General features: G+C 52.6%; 6 protein-coding genes across 6 annotated transcripts; 4 read left to right on the forward strand and 2 right to left on the reverse strand.

Moving 5' to 3' along the window:
• Positions 1-331: 331 nt before the first annotated feature.
• J4E84_002104 (uncharacterized protein) lies at positions 332-3,060 on the forward strand (the record flags this gene model as incomplete). Its single annotated transcript, XM_049384732.1, has 3 exons — positions 332-522; positions 581-1,737; positions 1,787-3,060. 3 exons carry the CDS (start codon positions 332-334, stop codon positions 3,058-3,060), a joined length of 2,622 nt encoding a protein of 873 aa, XP_049248088.1.
• A 737-nt stretch (positions 3,061-3,797) lies between these two features.
• Positions 3,798-4,453, forward strand: J4E84_002105 (uncharacterized protein; the record flags this gene model as incomplete). Its single annotated transcript, XM_049384733.1, has 2 exons — positions 3,798-3,822; positions 3,879-4,453. 2 exons carry the CDS (start codon positions 3,798-3,800, stop codon positions 4,451-4,453), a joined length of 600 nt encoding a protein of 199 aa, XP_049248089.1.
• A 155-nt stretch (positions 4,454-4,608) lies between these two features.
• J4E84_002106 (uncharacterized protein) lies at positions 4,609-6,773 on the reverse strand (the record flags this gene model as incomplete). Its single annotated transcript, XM_049384734.1, has 4 exons — positions 4,609-6,148; positions 6,206-6,420; positions 6,472-6,579; positions 6,633-6,773. 4 exons carry the CDS (start codon positions 6,771-6,773, stop codon positions 4,609-4,611), a joined length of 2,004 nt encoding a protein of 667 aa, XP_049248090.1.
• A 487-nt stretch (positions 6,774-7,260) lies between these two features.
• On the reverse strand, positions 7,261-8,485 carry J4E84_002107 (uncharacterized protein; the record flags this gene model as incomplete). Its single annotated transcript, XM_049384735.1, has 2 exons — positions 7,261-7,745; positions 7,804-8,485. 2 exons carry the CDS (start codon positions 8,483-8,485, stop codon positions 7,261-7,263), a joined length of 1,167 nt encoding a protein of 388 aa, XP_049248091.1.
• A 3,073-nt stretch (positions 8,486-11,558) lies between these two features.
• J4E84_002108 (uncharacterized protein) lies at positions 11,559-12,227 on the forward strand (the record flags this gene model as incomplete). Its single annotated transcript, XM_049384736.1, has 1 exon — positions 11,559-12,227. One exon carries the CDS (start codon positions 11,559-11,561, stop codon positions 12,225-12,227), a length of 669 nt encoding a protein of 222 aa, XP_049248092.1.
• Positions 12,228-15,368: 3,141 nt separating this feature from the next.
• J4E84_002109 (uncharacterized protein) lies at positions 15,369-21,459 on the forward strand (the record flags this gene model as incomplete). Its single annotated transcript, XM_049384737.1, has 10 exons — positions 15,369-15,416; positions 15,468-15,555; positions 15,614-15,684; positions 15,745-15,977; positions 16,025-17,778; positions 18,570-18,759; positions 18,830-20,030; positions 20,077-20,421; positions 20,468-21,245; positions 21,314-21,459. The coding sequence occupies 10 exons, from the start codon at positions 15,369-15,371 to the stop codon at positions 21,457-21,459; spliced, it is 4,854 nt and encodes a 1,617-aa protein (XP_049248093.1).
• Between the last annotated feature and the right edge of the window lie 5,346 nt (positions 21,460-26,805).

The following is a 26,805-nucleotide window of genomic DNA, read 5'->3' on the forward strand; positions in this document are numbered from 1 at the left end:
GCGCTATCGTCTTGGATCGACGTAACCGGTAGGCTAGACCATCCTCCAGCCTCTAACCAACCTGCGTTCCAGCCTCCGGCCTCGCGCGACTTGCCCCTGGTCCATCTTGTTTGGTAGAGCATGCGACTAGTCGGAACGCGTGTGCCGACCATGTACTATGACATTGAATGTTTATGGGGAAACGCCAGAGTCTGGGTGCTATGATGCAAGCGCCGTTATGGAAGGTGTAACCAGGGCCGATACATCAAAGGCAGCTCGACCTGCTAAAACCACACACTGAAAACGACACCCTCGTTTCGTGGCCTCATTCACATCCTCGACGTCGCGCACCATGTCTTCACCCAGCGCGTCTTCGCGGTCGGGTAACCACCGCAGCAGCTCTTCGTCTGTGTCTGCTTTGTATTCGACGCTGGTACCATGTATCGTGGTCTCTGGAATCCTTGTGGGAGCTTTCTTGCTATTGCGAGCAAAACAGAGGCGTTTATACGCACCACGAACTTTCCACGATGCGCTTTTCGAAGAGTACGTTTCATCACATATTTGCCTCCATATCTTCCATCGAGACTAACGAAGAACACAGTGAGAAGACCCCATCGGCGGGTTCGAGCAAATTCGGCTGGATCAAGAAGTTCATGCATATCAGTGATGAATACGTCCTCAACCACCACTCCCTCGATGCCTACCTCTACATGCGCTTCCTCAAGGTGCTTACACTCATGGCCTTTGTCGGTGCTATCATCACTTGGCCTGTGCTATTCCCTGTCAATGCCACTGGCGGAGGTGGTGAATCTGGCCTGGACATCATCAGCTTTTCCAATGTTGAAAACGACGTTCGCTACTTTGCCCATGCGCTCATGGCCTGGGTCTTCTTCGGCTGGGTCTTGTTCCTAATCGGAAGGGAGATGTTATACCTTGTCAAGGTCCGAAAGGCTTACCTGTTGTCTACCTGGAACGCTAGTCGCATCTCGCAACGGACAGTTCTATTCACCGATGTCCCGGAGAAGGATCTGTCGCTCGAGAGTTTACACACCGCATTTCCACAAGTCGCGCAAATCTGGTTGGTACCTGACGTCAAGGACCTAGAAGATGACGTTGAAGAACTCGAAGAGAATGTACCCAAGCTGGAGGCCAGCGAGATCAAGTTCATGGCAGCTGTCACAAAGCAGCAGCAGAAGAAGGGTAGCGAGAAGAACGCAACCTACGATAAGGCATTGCGACCGACGCACAAGCTGAAACCCCTCATCGGTCACAAGGTCGACTCCATTGGCTATTACCGCAACCAGATCAAGGAGCTACTACCCAAGATCCAATCGGCTCAACAGTCCCATCTCGCTGGGAGGGAGAAGCTAGCCAGTGCTGTCTTCATCGAATTCGACACCATGGCCGCCGCCGAAGCCGCTTTCAACGAACACCAACATCGCAGACCAGCAAGCTTTGAATCCCGCCAGATGGGTGTCTTACCTGATGAGATCGTCTGGAAGAACCTCGGCATGGGCTCCAAGAACAGAAAACTCCGTCATATCCTTGCGAATATCTTCATTGCGCTTCTGATTATGTTCTGGGCCATTCCTGTCGCGATCGTTGGTATCATCAGCAACGTCAACTATCTCACGGAAAATGTGCCGTTCTTGGCATGGATTGACTCCATTCCTGGACCCATCCTTGGTGTAATCACTGGACTTTTGCCTACCATTCTTCTCGCTGTACTGATGGCATTGGTACCTATTATCTGCCGCTGTAAGTTGTCCTTAGGCTCCCTATTCCCAATGCATACTGACAAATTTAGTCGTCGCCAAACTTGCAGGCGCAGTAACGCTGTCCGAAGTCGAGCAGCAGACCCAGACTTGGTACTTTGCATTCCAAGTAATTCAGGTCTTCCTCATCACAACTTTCACTTCCAGTGCCACCGCCGTCGCCAGTCAAATCGTCAGCAATCCAGCATCGGCTGTCTCACTACTGTCGAAGAATCTTCCCAAAGCTTCCAACTTCTACATCTCGTACTTCATTCTGTATGGCCTTGCCAACGCTGCAAGGTACCTTTTCAACTTGATGGGACTGGTGGGCGTGTTCATCCTGAGCAAGTTCGCCAAAACACCGAGAAAGAAGTACATGCGCTATGTGTCATTCACGGAGCCATCTTGGGGAGCGGAGTACCCGAAATGGACCAACTTGGGCGTCATCGCGATCTCATACGCCTGCATTGCGCCACTCGTTCTGGGCTTTGCGACACTCGGTATCGGGTTCATCTACCTGGCCTACCGCTACAACATGATCTACGTCCACGACACCCACGTTGACACCAAGGGTGGCTTCTATGCTCGCGCGCTCGAGCAGCTCATGGTAGGTGTCTACCTTGGAGAGCTCTGTCTCTTGGGTCTCTTCGGTATCGGCATCGGTAACAGTGTCACATCTGCTGGTCCAACGGTGCTCCAGATAGTGCTGATCGTAGCAACCATCATCTTCCACGTCATGATGAAGCGCAAGATCAAGCAGATGAACTTGCTCGATGACTCGAACCATCCCCAACAGCACAACGACGCTGAAAGACATTCGGAAGGCAATGGCATGCACCCTGGATACAACAACGTCAAACGCTCGCGCGAAGACAGCAGGCGATCTGAGCAAGCTCTTGTTTCTGGCTACAGAGAGGAGAGCCGCCAGTACGCCGGTGAGCAAGGCGCTGGCATGGCTCCTCCGTCAAATGCCCCGCCACAGCGATCCCTCCTCAAGAAGATGTTCTCCCCGCATACACTCTCCGTCAGCGAGATCTCCTCCTCTCTGATCACACGATTCCGCCATCCTGTCCCAGCTTATACCCAGCAAGACGTTCTCGAAGCCTACCTACACCCCGCTTTAGCGCAACGCGAAGAAGTCATCTGGCTCGCGAGAGACCAAGCTGGCGTTAGCAAGAACGAGGTTGCAGAGCTGACAGAGAGCCTTGGAAGCTATGGCGTCGAGGTCACGGATGAGGGCGCAATCATGAATGAGAAGGGCAAGGTCGAATGGGATGATAACAGCGTGAGGCAGGCGCCTCTTTGGGATCATAAGGTCGTTTATTAGGGAGTCTCATTTGTTGTAATGAAGGAAAGGATGACGACGATGTTTATGCGACACCATTAATTTCTATTATACCCTTAGCTGACACGATAATATACTCAATTTGTACACTTCCCGTCGTGGCACCATACCGCAGTCCAGATTCCAGCCACTCTCAACCCACACCGCCAGTGTTATTCGTGGAAAGCCGCCCCAGGCCCAGCGCCAAAGTCAGAAAAGGCCTCAGGTACGATGACACCAAATGTGGGGAAAAGGAGACTACACTCGATCTGGCGCGGTGCCTGAGAGGCTTGCTGTGCATAAAAAGCAGCAAGTCCACTATATCTATGCCGGACGCTCTCCGGTCACCGCCTAGTGGACCGCCTAGTGCAACGCAACGAACAATAAACAAAAGCTATGACGTCTTTGAACCGGAGACCTAGAACTTGGGCTTGCCAACTTTCAAGTACCTAGTAGCTGGTATATGAAGGTGTCGTGTTGAAGCTGGGGTATTGAATCATTTTTGCTACACAGCTTTGCAGTATTCTGAACCACCATACCACTTAACCTTTCTTTCGAATCTACGAATTGAACATTATGCCTCGCAACGGAGACGGATCTAGCGACAATGGCCCAATTGAGGGTCAAGAGCTTCTTCATGGAGCTTCTGGTGATGTACATGTCCCAATGGATTAAGGACTGAACAGCGACTAACACGTGACAAACAGAAAACACTCCAACACACCAAGCACGTAGCTCCCATGCCCGAAGTCGAAGCAGGAGACGGTAAGGAAACCCGAAACACCACATCAAATATATCTCAGAGACTGACCCCACTCCAGCCCTCCCCGGAATGGGCGCCGGCGGCGCCGCAGCCCCCATCGCCGACAACGCAGAAGAATTCGGCGTCAACGAGCCCAAAAAAGATCCTCTCGACGAAGAAGAGGACTCCTCCGCCCAAGACCCCCTCCCACCCAAGAAAGACACATCATCCTCGAAGAAGCGCACAGAACCGCACCACAGCGCCACCTCGCCCGAGCGCTCGCAGCTGGACCAGAAGTTCACAAAGCTAGATAGAGACGAAGTGGATATCTCGACGTCGTCGAGCAAGGGGCAGGAGATGGATGCGAGGGCGCAGCGTGTGGCTGATGCTGTGGGGAAGAGCAAGGGCGCCGGGGATGAGGTTGTGAGGAAGAATGGGGGGCATGCTGATGTGGAGGAGTTGCATGGCGCGACGAGTTTGGAGAGTGGGGATCGGAGTATGGATGGGAAGAAGGGGGGGCAGGATGAGAAGAGTGGAGGTGGAAGTGGAAATGGGAAGGGGGGCAAGGGGGATGCGGAGGGTGTGGAAGCGCATTTGGGGGATAAGGTGCAGAGGGAGCAGGCTAAGAAGTTTGGTGTTAACCTTGATAATTAGTTTGAGATACTGAGAAGATCTGAGTCGAGGTAATGGATACCAAATCACGTTGTATGTATTCTTTGGATGTGGTCGTGATGTATCGTTGTATTGGGGAGACAATGTCGGACAGTTTCAGCACTCAACCATTTCTAATGTTCTGTTTCTTCCCCCTTTTAGAGCATAGAGCTCACTATACCCATCACGATGAGTGCTGACCAGACGGCCCACGCATTTCCTCTTACGCTCGGGGCAGCACCTTCAAACTCGGGCAGCGTGTTGTTACTATGCCCACCAGGCACAGTACCATTCCCACCACTCTCGGCGCGGCACTTGGCAATGACCTCCGGGAACAACGCAGTAGTATTCGCATCGACAACAAGGTACTGGCAAATCTCCGCCGAGCCATCCAGAACCGCATCGACGTACTCCTCGGTGCAAGAGCTGAGATCCCAGGTGTAGCAGTAGGTCAGCCTGTCGCTGGTGAAAGCGTCGAATTGTACATCAGGGTCTGGGCGACCAGTGCTCATGTATGTGCTGCTTTCATCCGTTCCAGATGTTGATTCGGTACCAGTAGCAATGTCGAGATTGAACAGCGCGCGCGTGAAGATCTTGAAAGCGGTTTCGGGCTGGTATGCTGGAATCGCGTGGCCGGCTTGGTACGTGCGGATGTAACTCAAGTTACCGTATTGACGAACGAGACCACCGACGTAGGAGTCGTTGGTTTGGATCTCGGCGTATTGTGCGGAGGCATATCCAGCTGAACCAGTCCAGTTGATTGCCTTGGCGACGGCATCACCGCCAGCCCAGGGGCAGGCAAAGTCTAGATCTCCGTAAACGAGCGAGACTTTGATGCCGTTGTCGAGCAGGAAACCAAGGTCGTCGAGCCAGTTGTCACGTGGGTAGTCACCAATGTCGCGGTATGCGGAGGAGGCTTGGGGCGAGCTGCCTGTCCAGTTCAGTGGCACGCCGAGTTCAGCTTGTACCCATTCGCGGTTCAAGTAGCCTTCATGGAATGGCGGTGGGAATGGAGGTGGTGACGGGGTCGAGATGTCGTAGTAGTCTCGGCCTGCATACTGGTTATATGGGCTAACGATTTCCGCGCGACAGAACGATTCTGCGTCTTCGCAAATCTCGTTTACACCGGCATCGATACCCAGGTTCTCGGGGTCGTCTTGTCTGGCGGCATCGCGACAGTTCTGGATGCGCTCGAGACATTCTGGCACTGCTTCAACCATGGCGTTGTATGTCGTCTCATTGACGGCTTCGATACCGTATCCGTTTTGACGGAATGCTTGCTGAGGGTAATAAGGATACTGCACGTAACGATCAACACATCCGGAGATGAGGAGCAGGGTATCGAGATGCATGATGTAGCCCTCTTCGCCAAGAGTACCATTCTCAATGCGCTGGTTCTGCTCTTCCCAGAAGGACATCATAGCGGGGCCGTACCGTCCACCATACGATTGAGCTGCAAGACTGATGCGGGTGTCGTTCGGAAGGTAGTGGGGAAACTCTTGGAACCAAGCCTGTGCAAACTCCCAGGCTGCTACGGCTCCATTGACACTGCCAAAAGCGGTGTTATTGGGCTCGCGACTGGGGAATGTTCCAGTGAGAAGAGTGGTGTTCTGCTCAGGCACGGTTGAGGTCTCGTTGAGAAGCGTAACCTCGCCAGTAACAAGGTTGCGAGTGATGTTTTGCAGGGTATCATAGGAGCTGCAAGCAAGAGTCAACAAATAAGTCCCTCAACAGGGGAGCATGTGTAGTGCTTACAAGCCAACTTGTACCGGCTGGTCGAGATAGAGCATGTTCGAGGCTCTGTTCCAACTCCATTCCGCTGGTCGTGTAGAGTTGGAATCCGGGTTCGCATAACAAGGTCCATTCTCTTCGAGAATACCATACATGGAAGAGGAACCCGGCCCTCCATTCAGCCAGATGGTAAGCGGCGCATTCGTCGGATCCTCACGAGCTTCAAAGAACCAAAAGAACTAGTTTGCATTGGTAAGTGAGATCTATGTAAGCTTTGGACCTTCACTCACGGTGTTGATCGGGTAATCCTGTCCTTGACCCAAGTCCGCGGTTCCCGGAGGCAGATAGACGTGGCCGGAGTAGGACTTAACACCGGGAGTGGTTTCGCAAAGCGAGTTCTAACATGTACATATTAGATAAGAAGCATTGCTGATTGCTAAATTGCACGAACCTCTTTGAAGGTGATTTTCACACCATCTCCAAAGCGCGATTCTAAAACTTTAAGACCCGTGGGCTCCGCTGGGAACTGAGCCAAGCCGGGCGCGGCGAAAACCAGCAACGCGACGGCTGCGGAACGAATGGTAGGAAGCATTGCGAGGCTGTCAATCTTGAGGCTCCAGGAATTCGAAGCCCATCAAGGTTTATGTAGGCCATCGATGCCAATGGCTTCCAAGCTTGTGTTCATCCTCGCAAGCCGTGTTATCGGCTTTGCAATCAGGCATTGTTGTGCTATACAGTCTTGGCGATGGCTTGGGTACATTCAAAGTGGGAGCGTTGAACTTTGGTTGACTACATCGGGAAGGTGGAAGAGGTGGTTGCCAAGTACCAAGTCTCGTCGTGAGCGGGGTGTTGTTGTTGCGCGCGGTAGTGCGAGCCGAGCCTCGTCATCGTGCTGTAGCAACGGAATACCTCAACAACCTGTCATTGTTCAATTCGACTACGAGCGGTAAACAGCAACTCCGGTCCTCAACACTGTAGTGTATTTTCCGGCATTTTCCGCGTGAGAACCGTCGCGTTTCATCACCCGAAGTATGGCTTCCCGCGTTTACTCGTTCATCGGGCCGTCGGAGCTAAGAAAGTTACTTCAGAGCCTGCTTATCCATATGCTCAATGTGAGATTGAAGCACGGCCGAGCCTATGTCTGAGTAAATAGTCTTCAGCTTCGACCGGAGATGAAAGGCCCCAAAACACTTCTTGTGCAGAGTCAGGCCGCCATTATTTTTGAAGGTCTCCGCCGTAACGTTTGCAGGATCCCAACTAGACCGTCGGATATGTGCTGCCATACCTGTATAGTCATGTGATTCGAAAGTCAAAATCTGGGCAGAGTGCGCGAGATCGTAAAGCTTTTGGATGCTGAAGGGAGTTTCGGAAGCTCTCCGTCGTGCTGGGTAGAGATCATTCTCCAAGAGGAAAGAGATGAAGGAGCCTAGAACCATGGCTCGACACTTGGGCTCCCATGATTCATCGACTTGACAGACATACACGTGTATGATATCGTCTAGGATATCATAGAGGACGTCAAGCATAGCCGAAAGTGTAGCTTCCCTGATTTGCAACATGCGCTCTTGAAGGTTGGTCAGCATATATGCACGATTGTCGAGATTGAGATTGAGATTTCATACCCAGAAGCCCTGGAGGCATGTACTTTGGAAGCTTTTGGCCATCGTCCATGATAGCATTCCCGTCGTCATCTAACCCAATCTTCTTCACTGTAAACCGGGTAAGACGCTGAAAGCTGTCCTTGTAGCCAAAAGTCCAGGCAACATAGAACCAGCCGGGATCGCATCGTTCTCCGGAGTCCGTATCGGGATAGTGGCATTGCGCCCATCCGTAGAGATCCAGGAACGGCCGAACAAGCTTGACAATGTCGTATCTGGCGCACACGACAGCGAGCTCGAGTAGGGCATCGATTGTAAGGCCGTCTTTCCGTGGTATTTCGTGGAAGCGTAGATGAGCAATCCGAAGTGCAATGTACAATGCATCTACTTCGTCATCGCGGAGCGGCACCTCAATGGCGCCGTTTTCTTTCCGGTGTCGCTCGAACATTGCTTTCCATACCGGGCTCGCCAAGGTCATGGCTGTCGAAGATACCTGGACCGGCTGAAGGCCAGCTGAATCGGTGCCGACCAATAGGGTGGCGTCGCCGCTATCGTCGAGAACAATAGTCGGCTGCAACTCCGACATGTCGACATGTCTGTCTTCCACCGATGCAGCTACATCTTCCGGCGTGTCGACCGTGCACTGCACTGCAGGTGTTGTTCTCTCAGGGGTAGGTCGCGCTCGGGAAAGGAAGCTAGACCACATGATCCAGCCTCGCGCTTGCTGAGACGAATGATGATGTCCTGCGGTGGCCAAGGTGACGTCGCCAATTGTGTAATTCCGGTTGGAGTGTGAGTGTGTGGCAAGCTGGCTACGCGTGCAATGATGTGCACGCGTCCCGAGGTCGGTGCACCGTAGACGCGTCGGTGATCGCGAGGCTAAAGGACGCTAGTGAGAAGAGGTTTCAGATGTTCGTTTTTTCAGCGCAAACAAAGACAGAACAGCCCTTCGACAGCTACCCCAGCAAGCTTCCAATTTTACTTTCGTGCGCTGCCGCCAGCCGCCACACTTCGATTGAGGCGATGCGGGTCCATGCCAACCTTGGAGAGGTCAGCCTCGCCGAGTCGTAGCCGACGCCTGGTGCTTCCACAACAGGGCTCGCCCCGTACGATCCCAGATGGACGGATTGTACACCCTGTGTATTCGTGCGATCCAGCCTCGCCGACATGTGACGACAATGCTACAGCACAGCGCCTCATAGCTTCCAACCATATGGAACACGCGGAATCATGCCGAACGTCGGTTTTGGCACGATCATTCGCGGCGCGACCCAATCTCCGGAGTGATATATCCACAATAATTATACTTCGATGACCGTTGGACCCTTCAGTCATCTGGCAGCATTGCGGTTTGAGCAGAGCTCTATGGACGGCGATCTCCGTGGCCACTAAGCTTTGATACAACAGAATGTCGAGCGGGCGCAGCAGGTCGCAGCATGCATGTCTGCGTGCTTGCTTCCCACACCGCGCAGCTACACGTAACACAACGACAGATTCTGGCGAGATGCAAAGTGGTGTTTATTGATCAAAGTCACCACGGGCTTCAGTAACGAATCAACGGATGAGCACGCCAGGGTTTCGATCCCTATCATATCCTACCCGTGCCCCGGGTCGCCCAGAGCGAACGACATGTGACCAAGCCACTGACTCCATATGAAGCTGGTCGTGCGCCAGATGTGGCCTGTCTCGGCTGTAAGAATCGATGTGCATCATCCTTTCGCTCAAAAGATTAACACTAGATGACTCGATCTGGGACCACTGCACGCGTAATGCGCATTCGCCGACGTACGTTGCGGTCAAATCCGATGCCATTTTCGAACGACTGTCTATGCATATGAAAGCTCGACTCAATGTTGCACACATGTCCAGCGCATACTACCATTGCAAGGGCAGGCAGACTTTATACGTCTAGTGTTCTTTGGGCACCACACGGCTACTTACGGTTATGGGTGCAGTCTGAGAGAGATTCGTCATCGCATTGGCAAAATCCAGACGAGCAGGAGGACCACATGTCATCTGACACCTACGCCTCAGGCCCAAGGCATCCAAACACCGCATTTACCCGTTGTGTCGGATCAGAAAACCTCATACCGGCCAAATATCACCCTCCATAGATGAGGTTGTATCGCGGAAGATACAGGTCGTTTTCTAAACTGCCGATCCAGATTGCGTCACAACTGCATATCCGATAGAGTTCTACTCTGGGTCGATCCAATGCAAGTACGCGGTTACACAGTGTTTGCAAAGACTAAAGCAGATGTTGAAGTGACTGCGTCTCGAACACGATGCAAAGCATGTTGCATCAAGAGGCGGATGAACCGGAACGAGTCAGCGTCTTGGGCTTCATCGGGGTCATTAGCAAGGACCTCATGGCCGTGCACGATGATCTCCTCATGTTTAGAATGCTCGAAGCGAAACTTTATCAGAGCATCATCGAATCACGACAGGTTTCAAGCGTTCGAGGTCCAAAATACACGTAACGTCTATTCCACGCTGCTGCGATTTCTTCACAGCTGACGAATGAGATGAGTACCATCGTCTCCCGACAAGTGGTAGACAAGATCCGGTTCAGCTACACAAATCTACGGGCTAACCGGTGGCTTAGCTTCCGCTTTGGCCTGTCCGGCTTGTCGGGTCTCATACCTCATGGTGATCATAGCTGCATGTTAGCGCAGCAACACCACTGTTGACACGATGGACACGAGTGGTACCCAATCGGCACAGGCACATGGCATGTTACCATGCCGGTAGCCTAGCGAGTATGATCAGCGCATCACACCGCCCAGTAACAGTTGAACCGACACATCGGACACATTCTACGCCACAAAAAGCTTCCATGACTGAGCCCGTAGCGTCCGTGTGGTAAAGCATGCACTCGATTGCATTGGTCGCAACTCATGTCACCGGAGATGGCGACTGCCCGCTTTCGTCCAGTACCGTCCCCATTACCTGTCAATGCAACTTGCAGAATCTGCAAGCATCAGCTAGTCGATGTCTTTCCATCATGTTCAACAACCAGCAAGAATGTCAATCTCAACGTCATAGGAGCACATACCGGGTGCGCCCTATCACAGAAGCCGACATGCAAGGACGTTGAGCTAACCGCAAACCAGTGAGCGTGGGAGCCCTGACTACTAGACGTTCGGTACCAGTCTATGGCTTCAGCTTCTGAATCCACTTTCAAACCCCCACCGATTGTCGAGTGTGTCTCTAGATCTCATTGTCTCGGCATCGGCAAGAAAATCTACGTCCCAAATCGGGTCTGCGCGGACTGTCTTCAACGACACGATCCACAACAATTGCGAGTTTGGGCTGACGCCAACACTGTTGCCTTGCAACTCATCAACGAAGAAACTGCGCGCAAGCACATTCTGAAACGCAACATCGAAGCTCGTGGTCGCTATCTCTGCGCCTTTGAGGATCCGGATTTTCAGCACTGCAGGTGGCGACTACATGACCTGAACCTCCGCGGCACTCGCCTGGACTGCCCTTCTGTCCGCAAGAAAGGTACTGCGTGTACCAGGTGTTGGAGAAGGCGTTTGCGGAAGATCAGAATCGCCCAGTTCTTCACGCCGACGGGCCTGTGCCATGAAGAAGCAGACAAACTGGTGACAAGGTCGGCAGGTTCGGAGGAGGGCAGTGAGGAGTCGGACGATGACGTGGAAGGCTACAACACAATAACGAGCTGAAGCCATACCAGAATCTGACCTGGTAAGTCGCTCTGCTAGGTTGTAGGCCACGCTAACAGATAAGGTGTACCGCTGTACGACCTGCTTGTCATGCTAGCACCGCCGCCGAAGCCACACTGTGCATTTGGTACTGCTTGTGGCTCACGTCCAGGAGGACAAGAACAAGGAACAGATATATGTTCATGGTGCAAGAACATGAGCTTCGACGCACTATACAAGCAGGCCGAAGCGCATCCAGACAAGCCGTTGCTGAGGTACCGCATCGATGTCTACAGGCACCAGCTTGAGCGCGACAGCTCCGAACGCATCAGAAAAGGCTGGACGTATCTGTGCGCCTGCAAAGACCCAGAATTCCGCTTCTCAGCATGGCGCAACGACTTCAACCCCCAAGATTCCCGCCTCTGCGGCACAGTTCGGCATCGCGGACAGCTGTGTGCACGATGCTACCGCAAAGCACGAGAGCAAGCCTGCCATTGGCTTTCGGAATTCGATGGCGACCGAGTGGGGTTTCCGTGTGTCTTCGAGGACCCACGACTAAGACGGCCCGTCGACAGCAACTGGAAGATTGGACCGCGGAATCAGCAGGGTGAGGCGGATCCAAGCTGGGAAAAGGATCCAAGGAGAGATGGACGCTGTGACAGGACGAGGTTTAGGAATCAGCTCTGCCAGAAGTGTTTTAATCGTATGTGCGAGATTCGAGGGTTTGGCCGGTACTTCGATACGGAGTGGGGCATACTGCGCCGAAACTACGGGGTGTGATCGCAGCGCCATCGACGAACCGATCTGAGTCAATCATCTCGTCGAGTACCCTCAATCCGTTTTCCGTACACCTCAGATGAGGTTCGATCACAGCCCTGGGTCAGCACACGAGCTTATCACCGACGAACGACAATGAGTCCTCCGAACATGCGACAGTACCACACCTACGGCTACTGCTTCTGATGCTCACCTTTGGCACAGAACTAGAGGCAGGCCGCCCCTTACAGCTTTATCGTATTCACAGTGCAGTCGACAAGACGACACGACTAGTGCTTATAGCACATTCCTCCGCATCGGAAAGCCAAACAGCAACACCGTCACACAAGAAATGGCACATTGCAAGGGAGCCGCAGGCCGTTTCACTTGCTGGATGCTGCAATAGCTTCGCAAAACAAGCATATCGAGACAAAGAAGTTCCATTCTCCGCGGGATATACCAACGCGAGGACGAACCTCAAAAAGTCCATTGTCTCCGCTGGTAGCAGCGCTTAGATGCAGGCGCATAGGGTCAAAAGTCGCGGCTGAGTCGAGCTTTGCGGTAGCATACCTTGCAACCCTTCTGAACGGCCTTTTCCTCGGAGTTTCGGTACCGTTGTCGCAGGAGGGAACTAGAAACTGGTCGACTATCTAGAAGATTGAACTTCCTGAGTTGATCATGTTTAAGCTTGCGCTACCGTATCTTGAAGCGGTAATAATTATTTAACTTCCCGCTTAGTGCATGGCGACTTAGTCGTGGGCGATAGACTAGGAGGAGGTGTGGAAATGGAGCATGATGGTCTTGCGGAGGGGTCATAGTGTTGGAGTCGGTGCGTACCAACAGTGACTCCCGCAATGACTATTCGTGTTACTGGAACCAATGTGACTCAGTCCAGCTATTTAGCAACACAACGAGTGCTTCAAATCATTCTTGAACACTTCGCGACAAATTAAAGCCAGGCGTTAATCCAAAGCTTTGCCTATCCTTTAGCACAAACTTCAACCTCGGAACCACGACAGGCGAACGATTCTTTCAGCATGTCCTTATACAAACAAAAAGGGACGCCACCCGACGGCCCAGACGAAGTCATGCACTGCTCCTTCTTCGCCTTCGATTTGGGTATATGCACTGCTGACGCAGATGGAAGAGCAGACCAGCCTTGCTACTATTGCGTCAGACAGCATCCGCACATCCTGAAAGAAAACATAAAGCGTCGCCGAGATCAATCACATTGCCTACACGATCGCGTCCACGATTCGAATCTTGATGCCCAGTTCGAAAAGCTCAAGGAAGATGCGTCCCGACCTCCTGCTGGGCGGTCCTTATGTTATCTCCGTCACCTCAAGCAAGGTGACTACGACGTCAATAACGCATGGTTTAAGGAACTACTCAAAGCAAGAAGACTGCACAACTTGGAGAAGAAGAAGAACCGCCTGCGCTTTTCTCACATCATCGTCTGCGAATCAGTGCCAACCCCTTTGGCGCTCTGCCCCGAATGTGTTGAAGTCATGCACCGGTACAGCAAGGTCAAGGAATTCATCGAAGAAGAGGATTCCAAGCAGCAAAGGAAGTTGTTCACTAAGGATGGTAGAGTCACTCATGAGTGTATGATGATGGAAAGACCAAAATATGAAGATCTGGCTGAACTGTGGGAAGAACGTTTCAAACGCAGCGGTCCTGAAGGTTGCCAGAGGGTGCTCGGGGAACATCAGATCTGCATCAATGACTATGAATTCTACCGAAATAAGCCAGGTGGTAAAGAGATCATTGATAAATACTTCGAAACGATCGTGTGAGAAGAAGCGTACCCGCTGGGCCATAGTGGTGGACTTTGCATGTAGGGGGAGCATGAGGTCGGCAAGCTGCTATACGCAACAGAATGGATAGTCCTGCAATGGCAAAAGCAGCTATGCTGCGTATTACTAGAGTTTGAATTGAGCGTGTAAGAAGTGAGCGAAGCAGATACTGGTGAGAGTCGCTGCTAGAGGGAGTTATGTTGGCGGAGCACATACATGTCTGTGCGAGGCGCAATGCCACCGCGACGTATGACAGAACCTTTGAATAGTCACAAGTCCCAGTCATACTAGCCATCATGTTTGTGGTGACAGAATCCGCGTGGGTTCTGCTTACTATCAGTACCAGAACTCTTACCTTTAGCAAGTACAAACCTCTCTACCAAGACCTCTATAACAAAGTGCCTCACATTTTCTCCCACACGCTTCCTGCAAGTCGACACCGAACGCGTTAGCTACCTCGCAATCATCGCAAAGTCTAGCCAGACCACCCACACCCACGAAACATGTCGAATACCGAACCGAAACCCTGCGCGCTATATGAGAAATGGGACAAATGTCTCGGCAACGCCCGCGGCACTAAGCTGTGCGACACTTGTCAGGACGTCCATCCTGCTGCCGCGTACCCCTGGAGACGCGATAACCCAGGGTTCAATGATCTCTTCAAAGAAATCGACGAAGAGAACGAGGACCCCAAGACGTGCGTGACGCGCCGGGGACGATACGCCGATAGTCAGATGACGGCAGATGTGCTCGACAGCCGGCAACGCAGTAATGGTCCAAGTTACTCAAAAAGCCCTGGCGTGTTCTTTTGTAACCTGATGCCGAAAGACGCGAAGGAAGACACCGTCTGTACATTCTGCCTGGAGGCCATGACCAAATACGGTCTTGAGAGTTGGTTTAATAAGGACCGCACGGTGAATGAAGATGAAGTTCGGAAAAGTTCCAGAGGCAACAAATGACCGAAGCGGCGGCTGTCAAAGACCGAGCCGTATGCTGTATCTACACATGTAGCGAATGTACCGGGTTTCCATGTATGTAAAACGAGGTTCGGAAGTCTATTGTACGAAAGAGTCTCGCAATGACGTGTATGAGTTGAAAAAAGTGTGGAGTTTGGTAAGACTTGCTTCTAGAAGGAATGATGTTCGTGCGCCTTCCCTCATTGAGCTGCTAATGCCGGAGAGGAGGGGCATTACGCCGCCTTCGGCCCTCAATAAATTGCGAACACAAGACTCATACCAGACCCCGATATCTCCGCGCACCCTTACGACTGCCCATACTGTGACTCACAGTTGTTTATCTATAAGGAAGTCAGCTCCTGGCTTTGTGCTTTTGTCACACACCCCAACCTTTCGATTCGGTATTCAGCAACATGGACGGCATTAAGAAGACGTTTGCGCAATGCAAGAAGGAGGGCAGGGTATGATCTGGCACGAGCTGGAAGAGACACGCCAGGCTGACATGTGTGTAGTCTGCCCTCGTCACCTATGTGACTGCAGGTTTCCCTACCGCAGAGGAGACGCCAGACATCATGATGGCCATGGAGGCCGGAGGTGCTGGTACGTAGCAATTGCTGCCGCAAACGAGACGACGACGACAGTCAATTGACGCGCTCAGACATCATTGAACTCGGCATGCCCTTCACCGACCCCATTGCCGACGGCCCAGCAATTCAGACCGCCAACACTGTACGTTGACTCATTCGCCACAATCCCTTGGAAACCCTCCCTGACACCATGTGTCTATAGCAAGCCCTCAAGAACGGCGTCACGATTGGCCATGTTCTCCAGATGATCCGCGACGCGAGGAAGCGGGGTCTGAAGGCACCGGTCCTTCTCATGGGATACTACAACCCGCTGCTCAGCTACGGCGAGGAGAAGATGCTGCAGGATGCGAAGGAGGCCGGAGCCAACGGCTTTATCATGGTCGACCTGCCACCGGAGGAGGCTCTGCGCTTCAGGAACTTCTGCCGCAGCTACGGGTAAGCACACCATCCAGACGAGCTTGGGATGAGTACTAATTTGGCAGTCTCTCCTACGTTCCCCTCATCGCACCCGCCACGTCCGAGCACCGCATGCGCGTCCTCTGCAAAATCGCCGATTCCTTCATCTACGTCGTATCGCGTATGGGCGTCACCGGCGCTAGCGGCACAATGAACGCTGCCCTTCCCCAACTCCTCGAACGCGTCCACAAATACTCTGGCAATGTTCCGGCGGCTGTCGGTTTCGGTGTTAGCACACGCGACCACTACCTGAGCGTAGGCAAGATCGCTGAGGGTGTCGTTATTGGGTCCCAGATCATCAACACATTGATCAAGGCTCCAGCAGGAGAGGGCGCAAAGGCAGTTGAGAAGTACTGCGACGAGATTTGCGGCAAGAGCACCCGTGAGACAACCCGTGAGGTTGGCATTGTCGAGACATTGAACGAGGCCAAGGAACCCACCGGCGTGCACGTCGACAAGGTCATCACAGATGCCGACACACCAGACGGCCCCGGTCTCGCCGACCAACTGGAGATGCTCAACACTGACGAGACGGACGGCGCGAATGGAACCAACCAGCAGAACGGATTTGACGAGAAGCACAAGTTCCCCGCACGATTCGGCGAGTTTGGCGGTCAATATGTGCCTGAATCCCTCATGGATTGTCTCTCTGAGCTCGAGGAAGGTTTCAACACGGCGATCGAAGACCCCAAGTTCTGGGAAGAGTACCGATCCTACTACGACTGGATGGGCAGACCAGGACATCTGCATCTTGCCGAGCGCCTTACCGAGCACGCTGGAGGCGCCAACATCTGGTTGAAGAGAGAAGATTTGAATCACACCGGAAGTCACAAGATCAACAACGCCCTCGGACAGGTACTCATCGCCAGAAGACTGGGAAAGACTGAGATTATTGCTGAGACCGGAGCTGGCCAGCACGGCGTTGCGACAGCCACCGTCTGCGCCAAGTTCAACATGAAGTGCACCATCTACATGGGTGCCGAGGATGTCAGGCGTCAAGCCTTGAACGTCTTCCGCATCAAGTTGCTCGGTGCGCAGGTCGTTGCTGTCGAGGCTGGTGCGCAGACCCTCCGTGATGCCGTCAACGAGGCCATGCGCGCTTGGGTCGTTCACCTCGACACAACTCACTACATCATCGGATCCGCCATCGGTCCTCACCCCTTCCCCACAATTGTCCGCACTTTCCAGTCGATCATCGGAAACGAGACCAAGGAGCAGATGCAAGCCAAGCGTGGCAAGCTTCCCGACGCTGTAGTTGCCTGCGTTGGTGGTGGCAGCAATGCCGCGGGCATGTTCTACCCCTTCTCCAAGGATATGTCCGTTAAGCTTCTCGGTATTGAGGCTGGTGGTGACGGTATCGACACAGACCGCCACAGCGCAACACTCTCCGCTGGAACCAAGGGCGTGCTTCACGGCGTGCGTACCTACGTTATCCAGAACCAGCACGGACAGATCAGCGAGACTCACTCGGTCTCTGCTGGTCTCGACTATCCCGGTGTTGGCCCAGAGTTGTCCAGCTGGAAGGACAGCGACCGTGCCAAGTTCATTGCCTGCACCGATGCCGAGGCGTTCATCGGCTTCCGTCTGATGTCCCAGCTCGAGGGTATCATCCCCGCGCTGGAGACTTCGCACGCCGTCTTTGGTGCCATTGAGTTGGCCAAGACGATGAACAAGGACCAGGACATTGTCATTTGTGTCTCTGGACGTGGCGACAAGGACGTGCAGAGTGTTGCGGAGGAGCTGCCCAAGCTAGGACCCAAGATTGGCTGGGACCTGAGGTGTAAGTCTGACAGTATCCAAGATGACTGAACATTGCTAACATTCTACAGTTTAAACGATGATGTTATTCACACGACACCAGGCAAATGATTGTATATAGCCCAAAAGTGAATAGAAGTTGAAGCAATGTTCGCCACACGCATTTCCAACATGATTTCCAACATGATTTTCCAACTGTCTTGGTCAAAGTGAGGCTCAACAGACGATCTACCAGCTATCACACGTTTTGAAGCATGATTGGTGCAGAGAATTGCGGGCGAGCTATGCGCAACGATGATGCAGGTCGAGTGGTTTCGGCATGGGTGGGATGCAGGCAATGACTAGCCGCGGCCAGGAGCGGGCCATCGCGAAGACATGCAAAGGTTCCACTGAAGTTGACTGAAGACGAGACAGATGATGCTTCCCATGGACGTGGGGTTTAGGCGCGTGACGATGCCCGAAGACGCTACCTGTCGCGTATCCCGAGACAGTGTATGGGCGTGGGAGGTGTGGGTGCGGGAGCGCGGCGGAGGGCCAATGGCCGGCCCATGTGGTCCGGCGCGGCCCTGGTGTGCGGTGACGAAAGCGCATCCACATCTTCAGGCCAGCGCCGAGAAAGGTTCCGCGCCAATCCCACACATCTCAATGCCGCATTTCCACGTGCTGCACGCCACCTGACCGCCTGCGACTACGCCCTCTAGCCTGTCCGTCGTAGCGTCTTCTCGCTGAAGACTGCCTAAAACTCCCTCCACAACCCGCAAGCCTCCACCCTGGACGCCTTGAGCCCTTACCGTGACGCTGCGCCCATCCAAGCCTTTGAGCTCCAACAACTCACCACAGCCCCAAAAGAGACACGGCGGGAGACCAAGAGGGAACAAAAGCGACGGGAGAAGCTCGAGCAGCTTCGCGAGGCCGACGAGATGAAGTTCTCCCACAGCCTGCAGTTCAATGCAGTGCCGGACTGGAGTAACCACTACATTGCCTACAGCAACCTCAAGAAGCAGTACGTGGCGCGTCCCGGCGGGTATGAGGAATTATTAGTAAGATTGAGAGCTGACAGATACTACCTACAGAATATACAGCCTTGAGACGCAGCTCAACCAGAAGCAGGCGCATACCGATGCCGAATCCTCACCACTCCTCAACGGGGATGCCGACGACCCTGACAAGGTCTTCACGAATACCCTCGACACGGAACTAGAACGCGTCACGTCCTTCTACAAGCTCAAGGAAAATGAGATCTTCGAGGAGATGGAGGCCCTGCTCAAGGACGAGGAGCTGTTTGAGTACCATCAGGAGGAATATAACGAGGAGAACGAGAATGCGCCGCCGGGGAAGAAGATGCGCAGCGGAAGTGTCTTCAAGGCCATCGGCTTCAACCGACCGCGGGCCATGAGCGGTGCGAGCGGGCGATCAACAGACCACGGTGCAGAGGCAGATGGAGACGAGGACGATTCGGACGAAGACGTCGACGAGACCGCACAGCTGCGTAAGAAGAGCCCAGACGGTCAACGGCGACGCAGACGGACGACCGATGAAGACATGGCAGCCTCGCACGTGTCCTCGAGACGGAAGACGAGCGTCGCATTCGAAGACTACAACGACATGGCTTTCTCAGCGCTGTACGACGAAGGTGTGTCGCTTAAGAAGCGGGCTGTCAGTGTCTACGTTCTCCTGTGCGAGCTGCGATCCTTCATCCAGCTGAACAAGACGGGTTTCGAAAAGGTGCTGAAGAAGTACGACAAGATCATGGACCGCAAACTCAAAAAGACGTACCTGAACAAATACGTCTACCCGGCATATCCCTTCCAGCAAAGCACCATGGACACGCTCACGCGGAACCTCGAGCGCATGGAAGAAGCGTACGCGCAGATCGGCACAAAGGGCGACATTGTAGAGGCGAAGCGCGAGCTGAGACTGCATCTGCGAGAACACGTCGTATGGGAGAGAAACACAGTTTGGCGAGAGATGATTGGAATCGAACGGAAAGCGCAAGCGGCCAACATCGGTATCAGCCATACACTGCTCGGACGCGACACAACGGGCGGCAAAATCAGACGGCAGGGAGACGAGGTCGAATCAGACATGAAGGAGGTGGATACGCCGATTGGAAGATATCGGTGCCCGCAATGGCTCGTCAGCAGGACCTTTTGGATTCTGCTTGCTTGCATAGCGGTCTTCATTGTGCTGCTCGTGGTGCCTATCATGGAGGCGCCTGAGCAGCAGAATTGTCTGGCCATGGTGATCTTTGTCAGTTTACTATGGGCCACAGAGGTATGCAGAATGTTTGTGATCTTTAGTTCCATGCTAACCACCAAAGGCTATACCTCTCTTCGTTACATCGCTCCTGGTACCTTTCCTCGCAGTAACACTGAACGTAGTACGAAGCGACGTAGAGCCCCACCGAAGACTGGAATCCAAGGCAGCCGCGTCTTACGTCTTTTCCGCCATGTGGACGCCAGTCATCATGCTGCTACTAGGTGGTTTCACTATCGCTGCCGCACTATCAAAGTACAACATCGCCAAGATGATGGCTACCTTTGTCCTCAGCAAGGCCGGAACGAAACCAAGGACCGTACTCGTGGTCAACATGTTCGTCGCCATGTTCGCCAGTATGTGGATCAGCAACGTTGCCGCACCCGTGCTCTGCTTCTCCATCATTCAGGTACGTCACCACCTTCCAAGCCCTCCTAACCAAGCTAACGTCCCAGCCCATCCTCCGCAACCTCCCCGCCGACTCCGACATGACCAAAGCACTCCTCATGGGCATCGCCCTCTCCTCCAACATCGGTGGCGCCGCCTCCCCCATCGCCTCGCCCCAGAACCTCATCGCCCTGCAAAACATGCACCCAGAACCCTCCTGGGGCGTATGGTTCTTCGTCGCACTCCCCGTCTGCATCATCTCCATCCTACTAATCTGGGTCTTCCTCCTCATCACCTTCCAACCCGGCCGCGGCACCAGCATCGTGCCCATCCGTCCCCTCAAGGACAAGTTCACCGGCGTGCAATGGTTCATCAGCGTCGTCACCCTCGTTACCATTGTCCTGTGGTGTGTGAGCCACCAGCTTGAATCCATCTTCGGCGACATGGGCGTCGTAGCTATCATCCCCATTGTCCTCTTCTTCGGCACCGGTATCCTGACTAAAGAGGACTTCAACAATTTCCTCTGGACCATCATCATCCTTGCCGCCGGCGGTTTGTCCCTCGGTAAAGCAGTCAATTCATCGGGGCTGCTACATACGATCGCCGAGTCCATCACCGCGGGTGTAGAGGGCATGAGTCTGTATGGCGTGCTCGTCGTGTTCTGCGCGTTGATCGGTGTGGTCGCTACGTTTATCAGTCATACCGTTGCTGCGCTTATTGTGCTCCCGCTTGTACAGCAGGTTGGACAGCAGATGCCCGAGCCGCATCCTAATCTGCTGGTTATGGGCGCGGTGTTGATGGCTAGTGGGGCGATGGGGTTGCCGACTAGTGGGTTTCCTAATATGAGTAAGTCTTCCCTGCCTCTTTCGTAATTGTGTTATTGGGAAGTGGATGGGTGCTAACGTGATGTGCAGCTGCGATTATGATGGAAGATCAACGTACTGGACAGAGGTATCTTGCTGTTAAGCACTTTTTGACGAGGGGTGTGCCGGCGAGTATTATTACTTTCTGTGTTATTATTACGGTTGGGTATGGGTTGATGCTTGCTGTGGGTTTCTAAGCTGGGTTGAGCGCATCGCATCGTTTTAGACTGTTGAGTGAGAGTTCTGTTTCCGCATCTTTAGCGAGGGAGGGCGGGTTTATCGAATCAAGCATCGTGTTCCTTGACCGTGTTGCGGTGCTTGTGCATTGCCGTCATGCGACATGTGAGTTACTATTCATCGATTGAAAGAATGTTGGTTACACCATATCCACACAGATCTCCCTAAACTGACACATTTGATAGGCAATATCTCGCTATGTCCTCCAGCTCCGTTGATGACTCTTTGGAAATGACTGGTATGACGAAATGGACGTGCCCTGCACGGATCTCTAAACGACGTAAGGAAACCTCCCCACCATGATAACACTGAACCTCAAACCCCTCCCGGTCATTTCGAAAAGTCGAGTCTGGTGTTCTCTCACGTCGCCTGTTCGTCCGCCTGTTTGATAATTTCATCTGTCAAGGTCTTTTTCCCGTCCTTGAAAAACCCCTTCAACCCAGCCGTCCCTTCCTTGTCTGTAAAACGGTCTATGACTGCTTCGCATTGCCCGCAGATAGTATCCGGGTTGGCGGTGGGTGAACACAGCACCCAGTTTTCGTCGTTATGTTTATCTGGTTTCCCCTTGTAATTAGCCTCGTTGGCCGTTATCACTTCAAGTTTCCTTGCAGTCGTCAACTTCGGAACAAACTCTTTCGCCTTCGCACCCTTTGTGTCCCTGAAGCGCGTCTGTCGGGAAGCACATGCGTACTCGCCGTTGCCCGTTAAGTCGGTTTTCGGTTGCCAGTTTCCGTGGATAGCTTGGATTCCGCGCTGGTAAAAAGTTTCATCGCTTTGGTATTCCATCTTAAGATGTTGTTGCATCAAGACGTAGGGGTGGGTTTTTTGACACGATGGACAAAGCCTTAATTCTCCAAACTTCGTATCCTTGTTCATGCACATTCCGCGGTGCCCGTGCCCCTTGCGTCGGAGAAGGCAGGCGGTTAGGTCGGGACCCCCCATGGTGTCGTATTAATCAGTATTCTCCTTGGTGGATTGCTGATCAACGTTCTTTTGATATAGAGTCCAACTTCGACCGATGTGTAAAGCTTCAGAACTCTTCTTCGATATATTGACTTGCAGAATCGAGCGAAATTGAGAGTGTGTATTGAGTACTTTGATGTCTATCTTCTGCGATCGTTTCCTGCACTTTTTATACTCGCACCCAGTCACACGATGTGACTGGGTGGAGGTGAGTCGGTCTATGACTTCCACAGGCATTTGACTGCTGGAGGGTCTGACTGGGCCAAGCCTGCATACTCAAATATTGAGGTCAGATTGGGGTGGAATGGACGCAGCAGTTAGTAGTAGTAGTAGTAGTCTGACCGGGCCGACGCGAGGAGAGGGCTTGACTGGTGTTAAGTGAGATGTTTGTTCTTGCATCTGTAGCGAGGAAGGTTGGTTTGATCGATCATGGTATCGCATTTCTTAACAGATTTGTTGGCTGGGGTGCTTGTTCGGAGCATCGATTGCCAGGAACTGTATAACTGTTGACTTGGTGATGTGCTGTCCAGGTCTCTTGTTGGAAGATGCGGCAAGCATGCATTGTATGACTGTTTTTTGAGCTATTGTTGGTGGTCCGGTAGCACCACGCCCGCACGGATGTCGATTGTACTAACACGCACCACAATAAACATCATCATCGGCCTATGCCGCCAGATAACTGTGTGTAAATGATTGTTGGTGTTTGTACCGTGTCCTGCACGGATGAGTTTCTAATATACAGTGTAGTGAACGTCCCCGTTGGCTACACTACCTAGGTAGCTCTCTGACTGGGTGAAAATGAGTGTGATAAGGAGATTTGCGTGTCATGCACGGATGTGTTCTGACAGGAAAGATAAAAGAAGCCTCATTGTCCCCTTCATCCACAACTACATTGAGCTTGGCACTCCACCGACCGCAACCTTGGCATACGCTTACGAGGGCTATGTCCGCTAAGCAGCTGCCTGATTGTAAAAATTGTCGTCCAGGAATTTACAATCGCTGTTTTCCATGAAAAGCTTCCGCAACATTTCTCGTTGCTCGGGGTTTGGCAGCGCTGTATTGGACTTTACCGCAGTCTGGCATTTGTTGCATATCTCTCCCTGTTCACCCACACGCTCGCACGGCGTAAAATTCCGCTCAGACGCAGTATCCGTAGACTCTTGATTAGACGCAGCAGGCGTAGAGCTCGCAGCAGGCGTAGAGCTTGCAGCAGCGGCAGCAGCCGCAGTAGCCTCAGCAGCCGCAGTAGCCTCAGCAGCCGCAGTAGCCTGCCTTGCGGAAGTCAAGAACTCGATAAACAACAGAGTATCCGGGTGCTTTGTATATTCTCTGAATCGGACATGTCGAGATGCACAGTCCCACTTAAACTTTCCCCTCGAAAGGGGAATTTCCGGAGACCACAGAGAGTCGATATGACCGTGCCAAATGCTGTAGGTTTCTTCAGTGATTTTTTCCTGGACCCCCGCCAGCCTTGTTTCCAAGATGTAGGGATGGGTGTCTCTGCACTTGTAGCAAGGTCCTTTCTTGCCTGAAGTAGCCGGCTTTGTATCCTGGATACACACTTTGATTTGGTCCGACTGGGTGAGGCCGCAAAGTTCTTTTGCTGCTTTTGATGCTGACATGATTTAGTTTTGAAACGTGGTTTTCGGGGCGACTGTTCGGCGTTCGATCTCGAGCGTTGTGCAAGGCTTTGGGATTCTTCTCCGGTATATTGACTTGAGGGCTCTAGATAGAGGTATTGTATTGGGTACTTTGATTTCTATCCTCTCCCATCGTTTCTAGCGCTTTTTATACTTCCCATTCTCGCGTTCAGTCACCGAGTATATGACTTCTTGGATGTGAGTAGGTTCATGACTTCCTAGGGTATCAGACTTCTAGATGGTCTGTTCTGGTGACGCGCAGAGGAGTGAAATATGACTTCGCAAAGTTGATGTAAGAAAAGGACTCATGGGGGGTATTATGAGTTGTAGGAGAAGCTCGTGGCATAGGAGGGCATGAGGGTGGTCAAGTCTGACTTATCGTTACGCGTGAGCGGCTCATGCTATGAGTGGAAAGAGAAGACTCAACATAGTCGATGAGTACGGTCTAAATCACCTTGATGGACGCACTATCCAAGTGATGAAGCGCTTGAAAAGCCTAAGGTTTACCAGTGTCGTGACTGCCCAGGTGAGTCTGCCGACACTGCGTCAACAGCTGCTAATCCTTCTTAGTGCGAGCCCGACATCAATGCGCGTCGATCTGGGAGATACACTCACAGTCCACAGACTCATTCTCGTCTTTCAAGGCCCCTTCTACTCGCCTTCATCGCATCATTTTGCCCAAGAACCTGAGCCTGGCCCAGGAAGAAGATCTCCGCAAGGTAGGCAACGGCGACACCTGGCCATCTCGATGTCCATTGGCGCAGCAAGCGGCTCAAGCCTGCTAACACCAGTTTGAGCATTGAGCATGATAACTAATCCGAAAATTCGGTTTTGCAGTGTGGTGGTGACTATTGGTGTGGGGGCGAGAAATCAGCCTTGCGTACCTGGGTAGGCTACCCAGTCATGATCCACAGATGTCAGCTCACATGCATTAGCGCCACTCAAGCCTTGGGGAACATCTCGCGTGGAGCCAATAGCCACGTCTTCATCCACTCAGCTCTACTTTTATCGTGGCGCAATATAGATCCATCGACAGCGGACAAGCCAGACGCTGGAGAACCGCTCTGGCATTGGGTACCTGCTTCGCGGGTCAATGCAGTCAGCAAATCTTCAATTTCGTAGCAATGTCTAAGCCACGATTTCACTACCATTGTGCAGACCCATAACCATGCCGAAGAACACCTTTTCAGATCTTCACTCTTTCCTTTTCTTACTTTCTCCGTGGTAACAAACCAGACGCTATGGAAGAAAGGGCCGGCACACCGACAGTGTGTAATAGCCCTGTATCGCAGCATAGCGACATCGATGACGCAGCAACTCCTGCCGACAGGCCACCTTCCGTCCGGGATCTACGCATGTTCACCAGATTTGACGAAACGTCTTCCAATCGTGCAAGCACGTCTGAGGACCACTCTGATCAGTAGAATGAAGGTACAGGCCCTGACAGGCCCTTCAACTCAGCACACTTCTGGAACGAACCGAATGAGGCGCAGCTCTCCTCACCGAACAGAGAGAACAATTTGACGGCACTCTGAAAGACTGTGGGCACAATCTTCGGCTTCTTTCTTACAGGTCAGTGTTGCTTGCCGCATACGAATAACCCTACTGACATCTTTCGAGCTCTCTTAGCTGCGCTAGGACACTACGTGCTCGTGACGCAACTTCACCAGAAGGCGGTGGACACGAGTCTTCTTACACAACGCCAGGTATCTGCAGTTTCCATATTGTTGAGCACGATCTTCAAAGCTGCACTGACAGCTAGCGTGGGCACCTGCTTTGCGCAACACCTCTGGTACCTCCTACGCGGGCCGGCAATGTCGCTTTCGACAGTCGAGATGCTCTTTATTCTTCGTACAAACATATTTGCACTACTAAAGCCCCAAGGGTTATACAGGGCGCCTTTGCTGTGGCTCATGGCACTGTTGACCTGGGGCCTTAGTATCGCAACGATTTACCCTGCAGGAGCGCTGACCGTAGCCTTCGAGGCTCAAACAATCACCGAACTTCACAATATGTCTGTTATGAACCCACCTCTTCCGCCAAATCTGGACCTGGCGGGCGATGATAACTTTCCTACCTTAGCCGGTAAGGCAATATCTGGCGGACAAATGGCATCTGCTCCGGGAGAACCTTCAGGGCCTAATTTTCAGTTCTTCTCATATTTGTAAGCTCAACATCTCAACCATCTATTCGTATCTAATTTTGCAGTCAACCTGCGCCGCCGTTGATGTATGTCGCAAATGCGATCAAGTTCAACAACCAAATCTTTTCTCTCCCTGGCCATCCAGGAGAGAACTATACGTACAACCTGCAGTTCAGAGGGCCACGTTTCGAATGTACCACTTCACAGTATAACACTACTCTCGCCCTTGATTATATACCCGGGGAGTATGCTAAAGTACCTGTGTTCATATCGGCATGGAATCGAGAGCGCAAGGAGCACTCATTGAGACAACACAGAATTGCGAGCTACGGTGCGCAGCGTAACCCGGATGGCAGTCTGGTCTGGAATGCATACGGTGTGCGTAACGAACAGGTTTGTAAAGCTACGTCTGCCCTCTATAATGTCAGCGTCACCTTTCCGCGCGGCGTTCAAACAATTGATTACACCTTAAGCGATATGAAACCAATCTCGAGTCAAGTCGACGTGCTCGGCGCAAGGGGTTCCTTACGGATCGAGCTTCCGCCAGAACCACGAGCACT

Source organism: Alternaria hordeiaustralica (assembly GCF_023758085.1).
Source record: "Alternaria hordeiaustralica strain BMP 2776 chromosome Unknown scaffold_2, whole genome shotgun sequence".
NCBI classification, from domain to species: domain Eukaryota; kingdom Fungi; phylum Ascomycota; class Dothideomycetes; order Pleosporales; family Pleosporaceae; genus Alternaria; species Alternaria hordeiaustralica.